Source organism: Vombatus ursinus, unplaced genomic scaffold (genome assembly GCF_900497805.2).
Source record: "Vombatus ursinus unplaced genomic scaffold, bare-nosed wombat genome assembly UNPS02005659.1, whole genome shotgun sequence".
Taxonomy (NCBI): Eukaryota; Metazoa; Chordata; class Mammalia; order Diprotodontia; family Vombatidae; genus Vombatus; species Vombatus ursinus.
The window spans coordinates 20,739,842-20,763,364 of NW_020945437.1; the positions used below are offsets into that span (position 1 = coordinate 20,739,842).

Genomic DNA, 23,523 nt, shown 5'->3' on the forward strand with positions numbered 1-23,523 from the left:
ATACTAAGCACTGATGATACAAAGAAAAGCAAATGGATAGAGAATAGATAGGTAAAATGAATAGATAGATAAAAAGATGAGAGATAGAAGGATGGATGCATAGAGAGATGAAAGATGAAGGGATAGATGGATAGATAGAAGATGGAAAGATAGAAAGAAGGATGGATGGGCTGCAAACATGGAAGGATAGAGGGAAGAATAAAGGGATCCATTGATGGAAAGATAGAAGGATGGATAGATAGAAGATAGGATAGATAGATGAGAGAGAGAAAAGCAAGACAGTCTCTGCCCTCAAGGACCTTGCATTCTAGTAGGGGGAAGACAACACATAAAGGGGTACATGGGGTGGCATGGCTGGAAAGTGCTGTGTACACCCTGAATCAAGAAAGACAAGGCTGAAGCTGACCTGTCAAAGGCAAGGATAATTAAAGACAGAGTCCAAGGGACTAGAAATGATGGCCCTAGTAGAGTCTGTTGGAGGCAACATGGCTAGAGGGATCTAGTATGTCAATATATACTATATATATAGTATATACCTGACAAATTATCATCTAACCTTTCCTTGAAGATTTCTAGTGAGGGGGAACTCAGTATCTCCCCAGGCAGCTCTTTCTACTTTTAGATAGTTCTAACTGTTAGAAAGGGTTTTTTGTTTTGTTTTGCATTCATCCAAAGTCTGCCACTCTGCAACTGGTTTCTAGTTCTGCCCTCCAAGAATAAGCAGAATGAAACCAATCTTTTCTTTACAACACAGTCCTTCAAATGCTTAAGGAAGACCATCGGGTCCTCCCCCAAATCTTCTCTTCTCTAGACTCAACATGCCCAGTTCCTTGAATAAGACTGATCCTCAACCAGTATGGTCTTGGGACCCTTTGCCATCTTGGCCACTTTCCTCTGGATACTTCCTAGAGGAGCCCAAGCTGGATGACAGCTTGTCAGGGGTGGGGCAGAGGTGGCTTTTGCTCATGTAAGACACCGGTTGGCTGGATGTGGCCTCTGAAGTTGCTCCACTCCTGAAAGTCTGTGAAATGCCATCTGCTACATGAATCCTTTCCTGATCTCTGTTTCAGAATAATGACCCTTGCCTCAACCAATGCTGGATTTGAAATCAGACCTAGGTTTAAAATCCAGCTCTGTCCCTTTCCTATTTATACAACCTTAGACTTCTTACTTATCCTTTCTGGGCCTCAGTTTCCTCTTCTGTAAAATGGAACTGGACTGGATGACCTCTAAGATCCCTTCTAGCTCCAAATCTATGATCCATTATGATCTACGGCCTCCCACAATACTTTGACTCTGTTTAGAGGTACAGCCGCTACAGTGCCAGGTCTGGAGTCAGGAAGACTCATCTTCCTCAGTTCTAATCTAGCCTCAGACGTTTAATAGCTGTGTGAGTGGGCGAGTCACTTAACCCTGTTTGCCTCAGTTTCCTCATCTGTAAAGTGAGTTGGAGAAGGAAATGGCTTAGAATCAGGAAGACTTGAGTTCACATTCAGCCTTAGATATTTGCTAGCTATGTGACCCTGGGCAAGTCATTTAATCTCTGCTCCTATTACCCCAATTCTAAAATAAGGATAATAATAGTACCCCTACTTCCCAGGGTTATTGTGAGAATCAAATGAGATAATATTTGTAAAGCACTTAACATAGTGCCTGGCACATAGTTGGTGCTTAATAAATGCTTGTTTCCTTCCTTTAAACACACTTATCATGTAATATTTCATATCATAGATATCTGTGTTTGCCTTATGTCCATGTGCCCAGTCCATAATGGCTCATACTGGCTGGCTAGCTGCTACTTTATCTGCTCCCTGACATTCTGTCTTTCAATCGGTCTCCATTCTGATATTGAGGCAGGGGACAGGATATCAAACCTTCCTCCTATGTTGGCTGCCTGTGAATATTTTCTTTCTTTTTTATTATCATTAGCTTTTATTAATTAGTGATTATAAAGTTTGCCTGACAATTAGCAGTCTATTTCTGTTATAACTATTTTTTAATTATTTAATTTATTTTGATTTATCAACAAGCACTTCCATAAGCTTTTGAGTTTTAAATTTTCTATCCCTGCCTTCCCACCTCCCTCCCCAAGATGGCAAACAATCTGATATAGGCTCTACACATACATTCCTATTAAACATATTTTCACATTAGTCATGTTGTAAAAAAGAATTAGAACCAATAGGAGGAACCGCAAGAAAGAAGAAACAAAACAAAACGAGGAAAAAAAAGAGCAAATAGTATGCTTCGATCTGCATGCAAACTCCATAGTTCTTTCTCTGGATCCATCATGAGACTTTTGGAGATGTCTTAGATCCTTGCATTGTTGAGAAGAGCTAAGTCTATCAATATTAGCCATCGCACAATGTGGCTGTTACCGTGTACAACGTTCTCCTACTTCTGCTCACTTCACTCAGCATCAGTTCATACAAGTCTTTCCAGATTTTTCTGAATTCTGCTTCCTCATCATTTCTTATAGCACAACAATATTCCATTACATTCATATACCACCACTTGTTCAGCCATTCCCCAATTGATGGGCATCTCCTCAATTGCCACCACTGAAAGAGCTACTATAAATATTTTTGTTCATGTGGGTCCTTGTCCCATTTTTATTATTTCTTTGAGATGGGTCAAAGGGTATGCACATTTTTATAGCCCTTTAGGCATAGTTCTAAATTGCTCTCCAGAATTGTTGGATCAGTCCTGTGAATATTTTCAGTGGTCACCATGGAGCCATCCCTAATATAGCAGCTCTACCTTCTACTAGACTATTCTATAGAAATTAAGGCTGTCGTCCCTCTTACCAGAACTTGTGGATGGCTTCCCTTTATGTCACACTTTCAGGGTTCTTCCTTTTTCTCTCACCTTGGTAAGGTGAGCAGAATGCTTGGTAAGCATTCCCCCTAGCTTCCTTGTTAACCATCAGACTCCTCTAACCTGTCCTCCACTACAATGCCCTTCTCTAGTTTCCTAGCAACTGAATTTCAGAGAGGGGAAGGGACTTACCCAAGGTCACACAGCTAGTTAGCAGCAGAATCAGAGCTCAGAGGCAGGTCCCCTAACTCCCCAGTCCCATGTTTTTTTTTTTCCACTACCCCATTTAGTCTCTTTTCCATCTGTGTTACAAAAGTGGAGCCAAGTATAGACAGCAGGCCTTCTTCATAAGCTCACTCACAAGGATTAAGTTTCTAGCCTCATTAGTCATTTCGGATGACATAGCCAACACTTTCAGCCAGCACCACAAACCCGTAAAAAGTTCATATATGCCTGTCTCCTCGACTAATCAGAGGAACTACTGTATGTGCAGCAGGCAGTACAACAGACCAGCCAATCACTAGGGTTTCCAAATTGGTTTTGATTAATTACACAGACTCAGCTTTAATTGGTGCCAACATCACTGCCAGAGAGCTTATGGGGAAGCAGGATGTTATGCTTTCATTCCCTTAAGTCACATAAAATCATGAAAGATGGGGTAAAGAATCACTTGTAGTTCAAAATTTATTGACCATGCAGACCCAGAAAACACAAACATGACCATTTTGACTGACTCTGAAGCCAGTTCCCTCTGCTCTCTGCAGCTGTGCAAGGGTCTCCTCTGCACCCCCATGGCTACTGCAGTGGGCTGTTATTTGATTTAGGCATAAAGCATCCACTCTGTGCAGAGTGGCCTCCAAGCCATAGTTTCTAAGACAGTTACAATTAGGCACCTACTATGTGCAGAGAGACCTCCAAGTAGTAGTTTCTAAGGCAATTGTGTTTATGTGTCTTAGTTTATACGTATCAGAGGCAAAACATAAACACAGGTCTTCTGACTCCAAGTCAGCATATTCTCTAATAATAATAAAAATAACATTTATTATGTGCAGAGTGGTACAAAAACTTTGATTTCTAAGACATAATCTACATGGAGAGAGAGAAAGAATGAGAGGAAGGGGAGAAAGAATGAGAGAGGGAAGGGAGAAAGAATGAGAGAGGGGGAGAGACAGAAACAAACACAAAAACAGAGACCGACAGGGATAGCTAGGTGGCACCATAGTGCACAAAGCTCTGTGGGAGTTAAGAAGACCTAAGTTCAAATTTGACACTTGCCAGAGTCACTTACTGTGACCCTGGGCAAGTCACTTAACCTCTGTTTGCCTCAGTTTCCTCATTTGTAAAAAAGAGAATAATAATAGCACCTACCTCCCAGGGTTGTTATGAGGATCAAATGAGATATTTGTAAAGCACTTAGCACAGTGCTCTGGCACATAGTAAGCACTCTATAAAAACATTAGCAATGATGATGATGATCGTGATGGTGATGAGGATATGATGATAATGATGATGATGATAATAGCACTGACTTAGATTCGGGATGACCTGTGTTCAAGACATGCCTATGATACATACATATAAGCTGTGTGACCATAGGCAGATCACTGGACTTCTCAGTGCCTTGAAAACTCTCTAAGACTAGAGTTTAGATCTACATAGTGTAGGTGGAGAGAGTTCTGCACACTGATGAAATCACAAGACTGGAACAAAAATAAAAAGTTAATTGAACTGTGAGCTAGATGTCTCAAGGCTTAAGTCTCAATTTCATTACCCTGCAATCCTACAATGATGTAAAGTAAGTCTCTCAACCTCCCAAGTGTCCCAGGTAACTTTTTTTTTTTTGGTGAAGCAATTAAGGTTAAGTGACTTGCCCAGAGTCACACAGCTAGTGAGTATCATGTGTCTGAGGCCAGATTTGAACTCAGGTCCTCCTGACTCCAGGGCTGGTGCTCTAACCACTGTGATACCTAGCTGACCCCCCCCCCCACATAACTTTCTAAGATCCTAAGTTTGAGATCCTATGTTGATCTGCACCAGGGGAGGGAGTTTTCAGACCTAGAGTTATCTTCGCTGATGCAAACCTAGGGCAGACCAAAAAAGAAAGAACACAGAACCATATTCAAGATATGATTTCTAATGAATGCCTGGTCCCTAGGGTAGATGGGAACAAAGTGTATACCAACACTTAAAGGTAATTAACAGGATAATTCAGGGACAAGGAAGATCCCTGTTGGGGGGGGGGGGGGGGGAGGGAAAGGGTCATGGTTTAGGTCAGAATATGAGAAAGAAAACCAGAGTCCATAATGGGTTGATCAAAAAGTTCCCCAGAGGACCAAATCCAAAGGACAAGATAGGAAGCAGTGAAGAGAGAGTGAAACAGTGATTCCAAAAACCAGAAGAGTCAAGAAGAAGCCAGTTAGGGTGGAAACATTCCAGGCAGCAGCAGTAGATGTGGACTTGTTCTGTAGTGTGGGTGTTGTGATGGGACCGAACATCCAGAACCTAAGGATGATTGAGTACAGACTGGGTGTAGGCTCACATTAGGGGTATGATTTCTATCCTGGGCATAGAGACAACCATAGAGCTAAGAAAATCCAAGCACAAGTTCTGCTGACTTGTCCTTATTGTATGACCCTGGGCAAGTCACTTAACTCTCAGTGCTCTGGACAATTCTCTTTAACTAAGTTGCACAGAGGGTACCAACCTGCAGTTTTGTAGTGGTCTCTGTAGCTATGAAATCACAAATTCCTATATTAGACCTTTATGCTTACACATCCTAAAACTACCTTTTATGATAATTACTTTCAGACATGTTTCATGACTCATGACTATTAGACTGGCAGGTAGGTGGCACAGTGGACAGAGCACTGGGCTTGGAATCAGGAAGACTCATCTTCATGAGTTTGAATCTGGCCTCAGATACTTACTCGCTGTGTGACCCTGGGCAAGTCATTTAACCCTGATTGCCTCCATTTCTTCATCTATAAAATGAGCTAAAGAAGGAAATGACAAACCACTGCAGTAGTTTTGCCAAGAAAACCTCTAATGGGGTCACAGAGTCAGATACTACTGAAATAACTGAACATATGACCTCCCCCATTAGACTCATGTCTCTTGAAGGCAGGATTGAGGTCTTATTTGATCTTTGTATCTAGAACCTATGGCACATGGTAAGTGCTTAATAAATTTTTTTAATTTAACCTAATTAAATTTCTGAAACACAATTGGCAGGTCCTACCAATTCAGTTCAGTTCATTTCAACAAACAATTATCAAACACCTAAGAAAGTGCAAGGCCCCCAGCTTGGTGTTGGGGCTGTACAATGATGAAAAATGACACAGTCCCTGCCTGTAAGGAATTTATAGTCTCTCTCCTCTCCAGCTATCTCCTTCTTAACCTCCTTGCCATTTCTTTTCCTTGAAAGTACCCTTTCTTCTCCCAGAATCCCTCCAGTTCTGGAAACATGAACCATTATCAGATCAGTCCCTGTCATTGTTTCTGGATAGGGTGCATCAAACTCTGCCTATGGTCTCAATCACTATCCTTGAAACTTTGAGGACCAAAATTCTTCTCCTTGTCCACCACTCCCTTAAATGTATGTTTCCTCCATTAAAATATAAGTCCCTCAGGGCAAGGTCTTTTGTATATGTATCCTCTATGCTTAGCACAGAATAAACACTTGAATTTTCATTCATATACAAAAAATGAAAAATGACCCAGTCCCTGCTTTTAAGGAGCTCATAATCTACTGAGAGGGGGAGGGAAATGACACATACACACCAATATAAAGGCTAAATCCAGACAAAGTACTCACAAGGCAGCTGGTGTTGGGGGGGGTGGGGTTGGATGGTGGTGGTGTAGTTCTTAGAGTGTTGCACCTGGAGGCAGGAAGACTTGAATTCAAATCCTGCCTGAGACTTTAGCTATGTGACCCTAGGCAAGTCACTTTATCTTTCTCAGCTTTAGTTTTCTCATCAGTAAAATAGGGATAATATGAGACAGCATATGTAAAGTGCTTTGCAAACCTTAAAGTACTATACAAATACTAGCTATTATTACTTAGGGGCAGTTAGGTTGCTCAGTGGTTAGAGTATTGGGCCTGGAGTCAGGAAAACTCATCTTCCTGAGTTCAAATCTGGCCTTGGACACCTACTAGTTTGTGTGACCTTGGGCAAGTTACTTAACCCTGTTTACCTTAGTTTTCTCTTCTGTAAAATGAGCTGGAGAAGAAAATAGCAAATCATTCCAGTATCCTTGTCAAGAAAACCCCAAATGAGGTCATGAACAGTAGGACACGACTGAACAACAATAACAACAAAATTATTACTCACTCTTAGAAAATTTGAGGACAGAAAAAAAATCACTTTCATCTTTGAGGGAGTGGGGAATGGGTGAGGGAGGGAGGGGCAGAGAAAGTAGCACCTGACCAGAGCTTTTAAGGAAGAAAAGGATTTCAACTAGCCAAGATGAGAAGAAAGAGCACACCTGACTGGAAAGCCTTCTCTTCCCACACAGGCCTGGTGATGGATTGGGTGTGTCTCTGTCCTCCAAGGATCAGCCTAGCTAAGTTCAGAGAGACTCTTCATCATCACAAAGGTGCCTCCCTACCTCCCACCAGGGAATGACTGTTTTTGATCACAGCAGCTCACAAAACTTTCTACTAAGGTGTGAGGGGGTTGGGATTTGTGTCAGTGGTAGGAGGGCACCCCACAATGAAGTAACAACTCCTTGAAAAATTTATGGGATTGCAACATCACAGGAATATGAGCCTTATGGTCTTCATGTTGGAAGGGTCTTCTGCTTCAAAAGACTTCCCATATCTATATCCTAAATATGCAAAAATATTTATAGCAGCCCTTTTCCTGGTGGCAAAATATTGGAAACTGAGGGGATGCCCATCAAATGGGAAATGGCTGAACAAGCTGTGGTATATGAATGTAATGGAATGCTATTGTGCAATAAGAAATGATGAACAGACAGACTTCAGAAAAACCTGGAAAGACTTGTTCCAACTAATGTAAAGTGAAATGAGCAGAACCAGGAAAACATTGTACACAGTAACAGCAACATTGTGTGATAATCAACTATGAATGACAGCTCTTCCCAGCAGCACAATGATCCAAGACAAATACAAAGGATTCATGAAGGAAAATGCTATCCATATCCAGGTAAAGAACTAATGGATTCTGAATGCAGATCAAAGCATATTTTTTTCACTTACTTTATTCTTTCTTGTGTTTTTCCCCTTTTGATCTGTTTCTTCTTTCACAACTATGACTAATATGGAAATATTTTTACATGATAGCCCATGTATAAACTATATCTAACTGCCTACCATTTTCAGAAGAGGAGAAGGGAGGGAGGGAGAAAATTTCGGAACTTGACATTTTATAAAAAACGAATGCTAAAAATTTTCTTGCATGTAACTGGGGGAAAAATAAAATACTTTTAAACTAATAAAAAAGAAAGAAAGAAAAAGACCTCCCCCACTCCCACACCTGTCACCAGTGTCTGAAATTCCAGCATTAGAGGTTCATTCCGTTAGGTTAAGGCATCCACGTATACATCTAATCATTCAGCAGATACCATTTGAATGTGCCTGTCATTTGTTCCCTGTTCATCCATTCATTCAGTGGACATCTCTTCTCAGTCCTTTCTTTCCCACTGATTTCATCAGTGTAGGGAACTCTTAGTCAGGAAACTCCCTCTCCCAAAGGAGATCAGACCCTGCTCTTCAGGTGTCTTGGACAGTCTTAGAGGACATGAGGACACCATGAGTCTCAGTGGTTTGTCCAGGGTCACAAGGCCAATAGGAAGGACTTGAACTCAGATCCTGTTGATGCTGAAAGCAGCCCTCTATTCATTTTTCCATGTCCCTTCTCAAAACAGTTCTTAAGCACCTAAGATATAGTAATGCTTACATTTATACAGTACTTTCTGGCGGCAAAGAACTTTATCTTCATCATTATTCCATAGTCATGACAAGCCTGTGAGGCAGGTAGTGAAAGAATTATTATTTCCACTTTACAGATGAGAAATGTAAGTCTCAGAGGTTTGAAGTGATTTGTCCAAGGCCACAGATTTACAAGTGATGAAGCTTGGACATCCAGATATCCTGACTCCCTATCCAGTACCCTTTCTCCTTTAGCATGCTACATTCATGCTATCCATAATGGGTTATGCTTGGTGCTAAGGAAATGAGGATTAGAGATCAAGACATATAAGGATCACTGGAAGGAACTGGGGTATTCATCCTGGAGAAGAGAAGTCATAGGGAGGATGCAATAGTTAGGTTCAGGTGGAAGATACATTAAATTTGTTCTTCTTGGCCCTAAAACTAGAAGAAGCACTGAGAAGCTGTAGAGAGTCAGATTTCAGGTTGAGGTACGGAAAACACTCCCTGACAACTAGACTATCCAGAAGTGGAATGGGCTGCCCTTGAAAGGTAGTGAGTTGTCCATTACTATAGGTTTTTGTGTGGAAACTGGATGCTTACTTATCACGGATTTAGAGAAGAGATTCCTGCTTATGTATGCATCAGATCAGGGCAGCTAAGTGGCGCAGTGGATAAAGTGCTGGGCCTAGAATCATGAAGACCTGAGTTCAAATTCCACTTCAGAAACTTATTAGGTATGTAACCCTGGGTAAGTCACTTAACCCTGTTTGCCCCAGTTTCTCAACTGTAAAATGAGCTGAAAATGGAAATGGCAAACCACTCCACTATCTTTGCCAAAGAAAACCCCAAATGGGATCATGAAGAGTTGGACACCACTGAAAAATGACTGAATGTTTATAGATTGATTGCTCATCTGCTTTGATCAAAGAACCAAAGGATTATGTCACTTTTCGCTCTTTTAAAATTTACACCTAAATGCCCAACCCCTCATTTTGTGGGGCCCCCCTCACCACTGGAATTTAAAAAGACACTGAAAAACTTTCCATTTCTGTGATATTGCTTCCATCCCCTCCATATCCTGACCCATACTTTTATTTTCAATTTGTCACATAAAGAGAGGGATTGGTGCCTCCCCAAAAAATAAAAATAAAGAAAAGAAGGCCATTGAAGCATTTTTTAGAAACAAAAAACAAATATGCAGGTGAGAACATAAGGAAGGGACCAGAGGCAAACCCAGACAAGCAGGACAGCTCTGAAAGTTATATGTTGAATTTATTATCTACTTAAGGGGAAAGCAAAACTGTATGATAATTGATATGTATTGTCTCACATACAATCCTTTTTCTATTCTAATTTGTGTATGAAAATAAGTGTCTGAGGCTGCATTTCAACTCAGGTCTTTCTGACTCCGAGTCCATTGCATCACCTAGAAGCCTTTAATAAATGATCCACTTAGGACTTGAACTTTGGTCTCTTCAATCTAAATCTAAATTCATTTCACCATTAGGTTACTGGGAATGCCCTAGAAGTGGAGGGGGGAAGATGGCACCAATGCCAGTAACATTCTTCTGCCTCATAGGAATTCCTACAGACTGGAGATGTTGGGAGAGAGAATGAGTAACAACTCTCTTGGGAAACAAATTCAGGCTGTACTTGTAAATCCAATCTAGTGTCTCGGGAGCCTAAGACACTGCCAGGGAAGGTAAGCATGAATTAGGCACCACAGTGGTTATCAGGGAGGAGCACACTACAAAGAAGGAGGGGAGGGAAGGGAAGGGAGACACAGTGGAAGTGTGGAGAGGCACTAAAAACACACTCTGCATCCTCCCACTGTCCTTTCCCCATTTTGCCTAGGATCAAATCCCAGTTTCCCAGGATAGTTGTGTCCTATTCCCTGACCTGAAAACATTCATCTCTTGCCACAATCTGGTGCCTCCTCTTCTTCTCAGGTTGTAGGGACATTTGTACACCATTTTCTGTGCTTATAAGTCCTGAGATGCCGTGAGTTCTAATTAATCCTCCAGTGGGTTATTGCCACATGACTCAGAGTCAGAGGCACAAGACAGCAAGGACAATGTTGTTTGCTCAACCAGCATCCCCTGGCTGGGCCCCAGGACAAGCTAGTGTTCTAATGGCCTGAATCTCTGCTGCTTCAGTTGGATACACTTCATTGCCCGACTTGACTTTATGTCCTTGATGCAATGTGGCCATTCAGGCAATGCTTCCTTTCCTAGGGTCTGTGTACATCTAAGGGTACTGGGGAAGGGACAAAAAGAAATAGACCCTTGTGGCAAGACAACATGGGCTAGTGGAAAGAGTACTGGACTTAGTTCTATGAGACCTGGGTTCAAATCCCAGTTCCACATCTAACTAGACTCTGGGCAATTCAGTCTTTCTGAACCTTAGTGGTCATAAAATGATAGGGTTACACTAGGTAATGTCTAAGCTCCCTTCTTGAGTGAATCTATGGGTTCTCTATGGCATACCCAAGGTCACATGGCTAGAAAGTGGCAATGCTGAGGTGCAAATCCACTCAGGCTCCCCCCTACCCTCCCACTGACTTCATCAGACTTCTAGCTGTTGTTTTTGAGGTCTCCAAAGAGAAGGTGCCATAGAGGTAGAAAAATGGAATTTCATACCATTTAATTCAATTTAAATCCTACCTTCTTCAGGAAGCCTTTTCCTATCCTCCTTAATTCTAGTGCAGCTAGGTTGCACAGTGGTTAGAGCACTGAACCAGGAATTGAGAAGATGTGAGTTCAAATCCAATCTCAGACACTCATGAGCCATGTGACTCTGGACAAGTCACTTCACCTCAGTTTCCTCATCTTCAAAATGAAGCGAATAATAGCACCTACATCCCAGGCTTTTTGTGAGGACAAAATGAGATAATTCTAAAGTGTTTAGCACAGTCTAATACACATGGTAAATACTATATAAATGTTAGGTCTTATTTCCTATTTATCCTGTATATAGTTTATCTGTACATAAATACTCATGTGCTCTTTCCCCCATTAGACTGGGAATTCCTCTATAGCAGGACTGTCTTTTGCCTTTTGTGCTTAGAACTGTGCCTGACGTGTAGTAGGGCCTTAATATTTATTGACTAAATTCAAGCACCTACTATGTACAAGGCTCAGCTCTAGTAAACCAAGGGGAGAACAGGATACAGTCCTTACCTTCACTGTCCCAAATGGGGCAGAGGGAGGGATGATATGTATAAATCAATGTGATAGGAGGTAGAAAGGTATGGAGAGGTGGAGAAGGAGGAGGAGTAGTATTCTATGAAAACTTGAGAGAACACTTGAAGTTGGGGCATGGATGAGGGTCAGTAAATCCATGTCATTTATAGTGGAATCTTACCTCATTGCATACCATCATGTGTCTTATTTATGTCTCTTGTTTTTGAGCTATTTGCATTTGAAAGCCCCTTTCCCCTTTTCCCCTGAGTCTCCCTCTGTTTTCCCATTTGAAATGCATGTGTTACCATGGAAACATCACTCTTGTGGGGCACGGCTGGTGGTGTCCACAAGTGAAGTACAAAGGCCATTTTCAGGATGTCTGGAAACCCAAGAATATGGCTCGGGAAATAGATGTCCTCATTATGGGGTAAATTTCACAATTGCAGACACTGTGTCACAAATATAAACACACCCAGAAATAAGAGATGGAAAAGATGAGAGCTTTAAGATCTTTATTGGTTCTCCCATGCCTAGATCATCCACAGAGCAGAGACAGGAGAAGAGGATTAAAATACATCATCCAGGACACAGAATGGAACATCATCCAATGAGCCGGGAGGAACATCTGGAAAAACGCACAACTGGATGCCAGAATGTACTTATAAACACAAACCAAATGGATGAAACAAGAGAGGACACTTTGGGAAAATATGGGGAGATGTGGTTTTGAGGAGAGAGTACTAGATTGCAAGGAGAAAGACTTGGCTTCCAATTCTGGTCTCACCATTGACTTGCTGGGTGACTTTGGACAAGTCACTTCCCTGAGTGCTCTGAGCCTGTTTCCCCACCTGTAAGATGAAATGGCTGGAATAAGTGACCTGTCAGGTCTACTCTAGCTCCATTGTTGTATCATTCAGTGCATTAAATATTTTCCTGAAAAGCTGTATGAAAATCTAAGTTTTCTTAATTAAAAAAAATCTTAAAATGCACCATGGGAGTTTGATAAAAATATTCTATAATGAATCCTTTTGTAAAGCATTTTTTTTTGGTTGGGGGTAGGAAGAAGGAAAAACGCATGCATTAGAAGTTAGGACTCCTAGATTTGACACTAACTAGCTATGTATTTTTTAAAATGTTATTAAATGCTTTATTTTTTTCCCCAATTGCATGTAAAAACAAGTTTTAACATTTGTTTCTTTCACATTTTGAGTTCCAAATTTTCTCCCTCCCTCTCCCCTACCTGAGACAGTAAACAATTTGACACAAGTTATACATGTGCAGTCACACGAAACATATTTCCATATTAGTCATGTTGTGAAAGAAAACACAAACCAAAAACACACACAAAATAAAGTGAAAAATAGCATGCTTTGATTTGCATTCAGAGTACATCAGTTCTTTCTCTTGAGGCAGACAGCATTTTACATCATGAGTCCTTTGGAATTATATTGGATCACTATATTGCTGAGAATAGCTAAGTCATTCACAGTTCTTCATCATATAATATTGCTGTTTCTGAAATCATCCTGCTTGTCATTTCTTATAGTACAGTAATATTCCATTACAATCATAAACCACAACTTGTTCAGCCATACCCCAATTGATGGACATCCCCCTCAACTTCTAATTCTTTGCCACCACAAAAAGAGTTGCTATAAATATTTTTGTGCAAATAGATCCGTTTCTATATTTTTTATCTCTTTGGGATAACCTAGTAGTGGTAATGCTGGATCAAAGAGTATGCATGGTTTTATAGCCTTTTGGGCATAGTTCCAAACTGTTTTCCAGAATGGCTGGATCAGTTCACAAGTCTACCAACAATGCGTTAATGCCCCAATTTTCTCACATCCTCCAACATTTATCATTTTCCTTTTCTGTCATGTTAGTCAATCTGAGATGATACCTCAGAGTTATTTTAATTTTCATTTCTTTAATCAACAGTGATTTAGAGCAATTTTTCATATGACTTCAGATAGCTTTTATTTCTTCACCTGAAATCTGCCTATTCATATCCTTTGACTATTATCAGTTGGGGAATGACTTGTATTCTTATAAATTTGACTCAGGTCTCTATATATCTGAAAATAAGGCCTTTATCAGAGACATTTGCTGTAAAATTTTTTTCCCAACTAGCTGCAGATTTTTGAGGAAATCAGTTTTCTTCTCCGACAATCCAGGGAAGGGGTTTGCAGGAAGAATTAGAAGACCTATAAGGTCCCTTCTAGCTTCAACATTATAAGAAAAGCTCTCATCATGTTTAATAAATCCTAATTTTCATACCTTACATATACTTAAAACAAGGTACGCCTACATAGAAATAGGCCTACATCTTGCAGTTTGTTCTGTGATGTTTCAAACAGCATTTTAAAAAGTATCATGGAAGTCAACAGAACAGATTTTAAGGCAGTTTTAGAAATCACAGGAAACTAACTTAATTTCTCAAGATGAAACAAAAACAGAAAGAAAAGAGTAGAATTAAATTCCTTTCTCCTAATCTGATGGCTCATTTTCCTTCACGAAAACCACATACCCAATACAGAATTAGCACACTTTAACCTACCACCTAACATTTTATTATTTAAAGGATATGATTTCTCAGTGTAGCCCTCCTTCCACCAACAGAGATGGCATCCTCTCTATACCTTATACGGTCTTCATGAATTGCAGTACTCATCAAGTGTGTGTAAACATATGTAAACTGCGGCCAACTTGGTTCATCAGTCAGTCAGGAAGCATTGCTTACTATGTGCCAGGCACTGTGCTAAGTGCTGGGAATGCAAACTCCTTGCCCTATAACACACAAGAGGAGTGGGGGGTGGAGGGGAGAGGTGATGAGACTCTCAGAATTGAGCTAGGCTGGGCCTTGGACAAAAGATATATAGTCCATCACTGGGCCTATACTCAAAGCCTTCCAACTTTGCTAGATGAACCAGAGTTTCTGTTCCCCAGAAATTCAAGTGTCCCTTCTACACTGTGTAGAGGTAACCACCCGCCTAATATGGTAAAATATAAATTTGTCTTTTCTCCTGACATTTGGCACAGTCCATTGGAAGACAAGTTGTTTCCTTTTACAAAACCTGTTTATCTCAGCTTTCCTTCCCCAAGACTCAGACACCTGCTTAACTTCGTGTACTTGCCAAATGATTCTCACATGCTCAATTTCCTTTACGATGCATTTTTCAGGCTGGGTCTAACACCTGCCAAGTGGCCCAGCTTCAGGACTTGAGGCTATTTGGCCAGCGTTAAGACATTACCACCCTGATTAATCTGCAAAGGATCAAACATAAAACCACCCTGTGACAACATCTTTTGGCTTCTTGGGAGCAGACCAGTTAGTGCCATCATACATGGGAAGAGACCCAAAAGAGATGATGAAGCAAATGCAGTTTTTTTCTAAGACATCCAAGGATTCTGTGGTAGGTCCTGGCTGTGATACTTCGTGCTATTCCTACTTTCCTTTATTTTGGCAGTTCCAGGTAAGACACAAAATCAGTCCGGGTCTCTGTAATCAAAAAGAAATAAAAAACTGGGGCTGTCATCTGATTCACTTAAAATTCACGTTTGTCTTCGCAATTGACTTTGGCTATGGATGCCTGGCCCACTATATTTTTGCACTTGTGAACATTATGAGGAACTCAGATAACCAAAAAAAAAAAAAAAAAAGATGGTCAAATGAGTGAATGATGCCTAAGGCCTTAGGAACAAGGATTCACCTCTTACACTGTCTTTGTTTTCCTTCTATCCTGTTTTCCCCTGTCTTTATTTACCTAACAAAGGTTTGTAAAAGGCAGGAATGAAAATCTGCTCTTCAGGGGAGGGTTCTACATTGTATCTTCTAGCTCCCCTAGCCCTATAGCACTGTGCCCGGCACATAGCACACCAGTCAAGAACAAAGGACAACAACCAACCAACTAAATGAATAAGAAATATACTCTGATGAAGCATAGTAGCAATGTCATCAGGATATTTTCTAGAGAAGCAAAATTACAAACAATTTAAAAAAAAACCAGAATCACAGAATATGAGAATTGAAAAGGACCTCGGTGGTCATCTTAATCCAATCCACACATGAAAGGAATCCCCACTTTAACCTACTTGACAAGTGGCAGCACACAGCTTCTTTGAAGAGCTACAAAGAGGGGAAATCTTTGCTATTTTTGTTTGATGGTTTCAGATTTATGTTCTGTATTCTCTATTAGACTATAACCTCCCTGAGGGAAGGGATCTTCACCCCACCCCTACCCCCAAGGTAGCTGATTGGTTGTTGTCCTTTGTTCTTGAAAAGGACCAAAATGACATCACTATGTTGGCATCAAGGTACAGTGTGTCCAATGGTGGCTGCTCAGACCAATAAGAACTCAAAAGGGTCTTACCAAGGCACAATCCTTTACAAGAATCCTGGGAATTGGGCTTATTCCAACTAAAGATATTTTCTATTTTGCAGAATTTCTCTGCAGGACTTAAAAATTCTTCAGAGAATACAGCTGCAACCCAATTGTTTAAAGAATTCCCTTGCCTTAGGCAAATCACTGAAGTTCACTAGGCTTCAGCTTAACTCCTTGATAAAATGAGAAGTTAAACTACGGCTCTTTGCAGTTCTAAATTCTCTAAGGATCCTAAGTCATTGAACTTTTTTCCTTATCTGTACAATGGGTATAAACAATGCCTGTCCTACTTCTCTCACAGAGATGCAAGCTAGGCTAATTATTGCATCATAAGAATGGGACAGTGAGGCCTGTGGTAGTTAGTTTTACTCAGAAGAAAAAATCACATCTTGTTTGTATCTGTCTGTATCACTGAGGTTTTAAAATGTTGGCCTTTCCCTTGAGTAAAAATCTTGCAATAGTAACATTCTCCAAAGTGAGTACTTGTTACTTTCTTTTTTCTGATTCATGATAGGAAACATGGTTAACTCCTGCTTTCTCTTGGAAAACAAGTACTCCTGCTACTGGCAAAGCTGAAACTGGGGATTCTGCCACTGGGGTTGAGGGGAATATATCTGTACAGAGGGAAGGAGAAAAAGAACCTGGGATACCCAGAGGACAACATGGACATTAGCTCTTGCATACAGCAATATTATTCAAAGAACTGTGAATGACCAAGTTATTCTGAGTAATATAATACTCAAATCAACTACAAAGCATCTATGGAGGAAGATGCTATCCACCTCCAGAGAAAGAATTGATAATAGAAGTATGAAGAGTATGGTCTTATCTATACTTACATTCCTGTATCATATGGTAGCCTTTTCTAGTGTGAGGTGGGAAGAGAGGGAGGAAGACAGTTGGGAACTTAAAATGTAACAAAAAATGAATTAAATTAAATTTTAAAAAAATAATTCAGGGTGGTGCTAGGTGAGAAGCACAAAAATAGTCCACTTGATTAGGCCAAGTGGTGCCCACGGGTTAAAGCAACCCTTGTATAGGAGCATGACAGTTCTGGGATGGGAGTGGGTATAATTCAGACTGAGTAATGAGTAATTGTGTAATTCAGGAAGCCTGTAAGATGTTGTAAATGTTTATTTAGATAGGCATGATCTGCTTTCAATTTGACGGTGTCATTCTATAGACAAGCAGATCTGTATGCATGGTAGTGATAATAACATTCTCCAAAAATGAAAGATGAATTGGGGTCCCTGATTTATATGAGACCTTTGAGGAGGCCAAAAGACAGTATGTTCTAGACCAGTGGCATCAAACTCAAATAGAAGGGAATCCCTGCAGCTGCATATTGACTTAGAAAAACCACAAATTCACATTATTCATGTTGTACCTTATTTTTATTTATTTTGTTAAACATTTCCCAATTACATTTTATTCTGGTTCAGGTAGAACTCGGGAGTTTTACAGCCTAAGCACCAGTGTGACACCTTTGATCTAGATGATCTATGTACCTGAAGGGTGTTTATTCTGTGCAGGCATAAAAATTTGATGCTTTGTGGCACCTACAAATCTGATAAGCACACATCTATATCTTTATCCAAGTTACCAAAGAAAATGATTAAAAAGGCACACATTGCAATCACCACATCTGAAAGGAGCACTTAAAAACTTGGGGAGTAACTGGATCCTGCTGCTTGCAGGTAGGCTTCAGTGAAACCAGTGGTGGTGATGAGTAAGAGGCTCACAGTGAAAGGAAGTCTCAAGTCTGGTCTTGCCCCATTAGAGCTGTATGCAATGCAGGGAGACTGTTTTCTTGCAGACAAGGAAAAGTTTGGCAGCATTCCCCTCTGTGGTGGTGAGCACTGTGCCCAGCAGAGAGGATTTTCCTTGGTAAGGGGTTTTGGCCTTGCCTGAGAACAATGGCTAACACTGCCCAAAAGGAGCCACATGGAACCAGAGAAGGCAAAGCAACAACTAGGAAGTACTACCTGCTAAGGACCGTATGGCACTGCCATCAGGACCATGTGGAAAGAAATATCTGCTGAGACACTAACATACACACTTTCTGGGAAAGAACCAGAGGAGTGGGGAGCCAGTCACTTAGAGAACAATGCCTGATACAGACTGTTGGGAGTAATTGATAAGGGAAGCCTTGCCTACTGACACATATTGGAAGCAGAATCTTATTCAGGATTGTGACTGAGATGCTCTCTGGATCTTTGGGATAGAGCTGCTCATCAAATAGTATCAGTTTGACTTCTATTTTTTCTTTTAGTAGAACCTCCTTTCCTTAATTTTGCGATCTGCATGCTTGCAAAGGGAGTTGACATTAGCAGACAGGGTAGTATCAGGTAATGACTGAGTTTCTGGATGGGGCCTGAGTCAGAGAAGCAAGAAACACCTCAAAGGGAATCTGGATCCTGAGTGTTGTTAGAAACTCTGACAAAATTGCTACAACTTAAATTCCTTTCATTCTTGAAAGACAAAAGAATCTTGTTACCTTGGTCACAAATTGCTGAAAACAGGAATCAAAGGGATAGGATTTAAGAATTTTCATGGTATTGAGGTGCTTTGAGGTATAAATGGTCCCATCAAACCTAAGCTGGACCTCAGAAGACTGCCTCTTCTGCTGTCTCATCCTGGAACTTCTCTCAAGCCCTGCAGGGCTACCACTCCTGGGACTGGTTCATCCTGGAATATCCCTCTACATAGCCCAAGCCCCTTTTCCTATTGCTGAGTCATTCCTGAAGCCTCCATTTTGTGGAGGGCCCTAGCCCAGCTCCAGAATTTCTGGACTTTACCTCATCTTCCCCTTGCCCCCTTTTTGTATGCTGACTTACTGCATTTGGACATAAGCTTCTGGAGGGCAAGACTTCTTTTCTTATTGCTTGTAGACTGGGCACAGAGTGAGCCTTAATAGATGCTTTTTTCTTCCTTCCTTTTTGCATTCTCTACAAAGTTCTCCTCTTCCACAAACATAGCGTAAGTGGTTGGTAACAGAATGTGAGTTACATGCCCAGGGATCAGGCATCTGTCATCTAAAATTTTTATCTCCCCCCAGCTAATTGCTGCCTGACACACAGTAGGTACTTAATAAACACTTGCTTATTTCACATTATGGTTTTTTTTCCCTGTGGCATTTAATTCTTCCCTATGCATATGGTTTACATTTCCACCTCTGTACCTGCTGACTTATCATTGCTCCCTATCAAGAGTAACCTTTCTGATTAACTTTATTTGTGATTCCCAACCTTACTTCCAAGCTCAACCCAAATTCCACCTTTTCTATGAATCCTTAAAGACCTATCCATCTTACCTTAAAAAGGGTATGGGGGTAAGAGAGAAGAGGAGCATTAATTGAGGAAGTAAAAGGACAAAGAAACCCCGTCTCTATCCTGGAGATAAACCCTTAGGAGTCATAGTTTTAGATCAGTAAGGAAACATTTATCTAAAAGGAAATTGCATCCCTGAAACTAGGTCTATGAGACATATCATGAAGGCAATGTGGCAGATATCTTAATTACCTTTTTCTCAGAAACGCCTGCATTGCCTGCTTACTCTTTTAGTCAGATAGGACAGCGCTCAGGCTTTGGCAGGGGCTGGGATGGCTACCTGCTGAGTCAATGATCTCCAACTGATAGTTCTCCTGTTTTGGGATATCAAGGGAGCTGCTAATATGGCGATCCTGAGTCAAGGAATTAAAGCAGATCTACTGGTAATTGGACGCTCCAAACAGGATGGTTTGTGGGAGGTGTCTCAGGAGTTGGGAGTTGTTGATGTTGAACAGGGATGTAAAAGATGAAAGTGTGAGGTCCAGATTATTTAACTGATTCCTGGCAATTAAAGGATATGAGGATAAACCAATAAGCACCTACCACATGCTATGAACTGTGATAATAAGCCAATGGACTCTTCAATTATGGGAACTGATAATAGGATATTCTCATTCATATCTTCCATTGATATTAGAAGTATGGTAACACCACCTACTGTATAGCCACAAAGTCAGAGTAAGTCTCCAAATCTATACTGTCAGTAGCAGCCAACTTTTCCCCTTCTCGGAGGGAGACAAATACCCAGAAAAGGCGATAGGTAAGGCTCTCTGCTCATTGTCCCCAAATGCACCCTTTCCGTTCAAAGTGTAGCAAGAGCAAAGCATTTTCCTCGGTAGATCAAGGTACAGGGATCTCATAGGACAACCTGCTACATAATATCCAGATTCTCCAGTCACGACATATTGAGGGTAATGCAATGTTTCTCAGCTTTCGAATATTGGTTAGGCTTGATCGACTTGCACGGCCTCAACGTATCAGCTAGATTATATGGGTACCCTGGCAGCTGGTATCGCTGCAAAACTTGAACAGCTCTCTGCCCTGATTCTTATGGGCTCACTTGGCCACTTACTGATTTACTGGGACACAGAAGTAGATGAAATTCTCTAGTCTGGGCAGGGGGGACCATGCTTATGAGAATGTTTTTATATTGGAGACTGAGCTAGATGGTTAAGTGGATAGCTCACTGGCCCTAGAATCAGGAAAACCTGAGTTCAAATCTGATCTCAGACTTACTAGCTGTGTGACCCTGGGCAAGTCACTTAACCCTGTTTGCTTCGGTTTCTGATCTGTAAAATGAACTGGAGAAGGAAATGGAAAACCACTCCAGTATCTTTGCCAAGAAAACCCCAAATGGGGTAATGGAAAGTGGGATACAACACAGCAGCCCATGTAAGGCAGATGATTATTACAATTAGTCATCTACAGGAAGACAAGAGAATTTGACACATACTGTAACATTAAACATTTCTCATTTTTTGCAGATCCTGGAATGCACCCTCTTGAACAAAAACAAAAAAAACAATTCCTTTCCCTCAAAACACCTATTCTTGGCCTGTGTCAATTCCATATTTCCGAGGATTAAGTTTTCTTCCCTTCTAGCAAAGTAGAGGCCTAGGCAACTGTGGACCTGATAAAACTTGGTTAGCCTTAAAATCAGGGCATCTGACATACCTAGAAGACAAAACAATATTGGTTGGGGAACACTCAGTCTGGAGAAGAAGGGGTTTCCAGAAATGAAAGGAAGAGTTAAGGTGGCAGGAATGATGACGTCTGCATTTATATAGAGCCTATAGTATGTTGGCTGATTCTGGGGAACTAGGAAAGATGATGGCATCAGAAAAGCAACACAAAACATAAAAGTGATGCATCAGTAGTCTAGTAAGCAAGAGCTATCAAGAGTATTGTCACCCTGGGCAAGTCACTTAACCCCAATTGCCTAAAAACAACAAAAAAAATTAAAATAAAATTAAAAAAAGAGTACTGTACACAAATATCAGAGGGGCTGTACGGGATCGGACATCCAAAGTCCATTAAAATAAACAACAACCAGGAGATCAACACAAATTGTGAGAGCAGAGGTAGACTGAGTCAAATGGTCAGGCAAAAGGTATGTAATCAGGAAGTCCACAGGACCTGAGGGAGCGGGAGGGAGAGAATAAAGACCAGGCACCAGAATTGGAATACAACTAAGGAAGCACTTTGATCTACTGAGGAAGTTTCAGATAACTTTTTCTATTCTTCTTACCACAGCGATAACCAATCCTGAGTGAGTTTGGGTAGGAGGCTACAGGATAATGAATTCCACAGCTGGCCTTCGAGAAATGAATAAAGAAGGGTGGAGGAGGCAGAGGCAGTTTGATGACACAATCCCACTGGATAACCTGTGTTCCAGAAGCAGGAACATTCTTTCTCAACAATGCATCATTTTGACCAGATTCCCCCGAGCTCTCAAAAGAAATGTCAGGCTGCTTTTGTTCATCCCTCAAAAGGTCTGGCACAATCTCTGCAGATACTTTCTTCATGTTCAAGTTTTCTTTCAGAATGAGTCTGACTGTTTCCTTATCCAGCTGTAACTCTTCAGTCATTGTTCTAACAGTTAAGCAGCGATTTGAAAGAATCAAATCTCTCACTTTTTCGATATTTTCTTTGGTCCTGTGAGTGATGGACGACCGTTTCATGCATCATCCCCTACATCTTCCCTACCTCCTTTAAACCCTTTATGCCAGTCAAAAACCCTTGCTCTTGATATTACTTCATCCCCATAAGCTTCTTTTAACATGTCAAGTGTCTCACTTGCAGATTTGTTTAACTTCACACAAAATTTGATACTAATCCTTTGCTCTAAATATCGGTCACTCATTTTTATAAGGGACACCTGAAATAATAGTCACTTCTCTATTCACTCGAAGGAAGGAAACAAGCATTTATTAAGTGCTTACTATATGCCTGGCACTGTGCTACAGGTGTCAGCACAATATTAAATGGTCAACTTTGTTAAATTGGCTGTGTGCAGTTGGAATTCAGAACCCTGTAATCCCAGCACTGGAAAGACCTACAGACGGCCTCTAGTCCACCTCTACCCTGAGCAAAAATCTCTACAGAAAGATTTCCCAACACAGATTCACCGTGTATCCAATGGAAGACCTTCAGTGACCAGGCGGAGGGTGAAAGGTTAGGAGAGAAGAGGAATCTCAGTGTGTCCTCAGACCGCCCATAATGCAAGCAGTTCCAGTTTCTTCTTCCCCGCTTAACTTACAGTCACACCCTCCAGATTTCCCTACAACCTCTTCCTCAGTGGGGGTGCCAACCGACCCTCGCAAGCTGTGATAACACCAAGCTGAGTTTGAAATTCCAACATCCAGGCAAGCCCCTGGTTAACTTCTCATGCATTGACAAAATGACAAGAAAGCAAGCCAGCCTCATAGGGAAAGCTTGACAGATGCCTCCAGCGTTTATCTGCCCAACGTTCTCATGCCCGGTAACCTACCAGAAGCTGGAACTAAGTTCCTGGGCCAGGCTCGTGCTCTCTCAATCCACCTGCGGGCTCTTCACCCGAATCACGCTCATACTTAATACCCTCAACCCACGCCCTGGAGCATGCGCATTCGCGGGGGAGGGAAGGCTCCCACAGCAAGGCCTGAATGCATTATGGAAAGGAAGCGGCGAGAGTTGGATTGATGACAACCTTCTGGGCCATTCACGTTTTCCATCTTCAGCTCCCGGGCCCTCGAAGGCCACACAACGCCGGGTGCTTCCCTCCCACTAACCTCCCTCCAACAGAGCCGAGGCTTCTCCTGAAAAAGGTGGGAAAAAATTCGAGGCCCCAAGCAGCACGCAATTGGACCTGCTCTTCAGCTTCCCGCGGCCACGGTTCTGGGGGTGTGTGTGTTCTCAGCTCAGCCATTGGCTCT

General features: G+C 41.3%; 1 protein-coding gene across 1 annotated transcript; it reads right to left on the reverse strand.

Annotated features, from left to right (window-relative positions):
- Positions 1 to 3,260: 3,260 nt before the first annotated feature.
- On the reverse strand, positions 3,261 to 22,472 carry GVQW3 (GVQW motif containing 3). Its single transcript, XM_027848090.1, is given in 3 exon segments — positions 3,261 to 3,519; positions 22,016 to 22,274; positions 22,277 to 22,472. Coding segments are annotated over 3 exon segments (714 nt in total).
- Between the last annotated feature and the right edge of the window lie 1,051 nt (positions 22,473 to 23,523).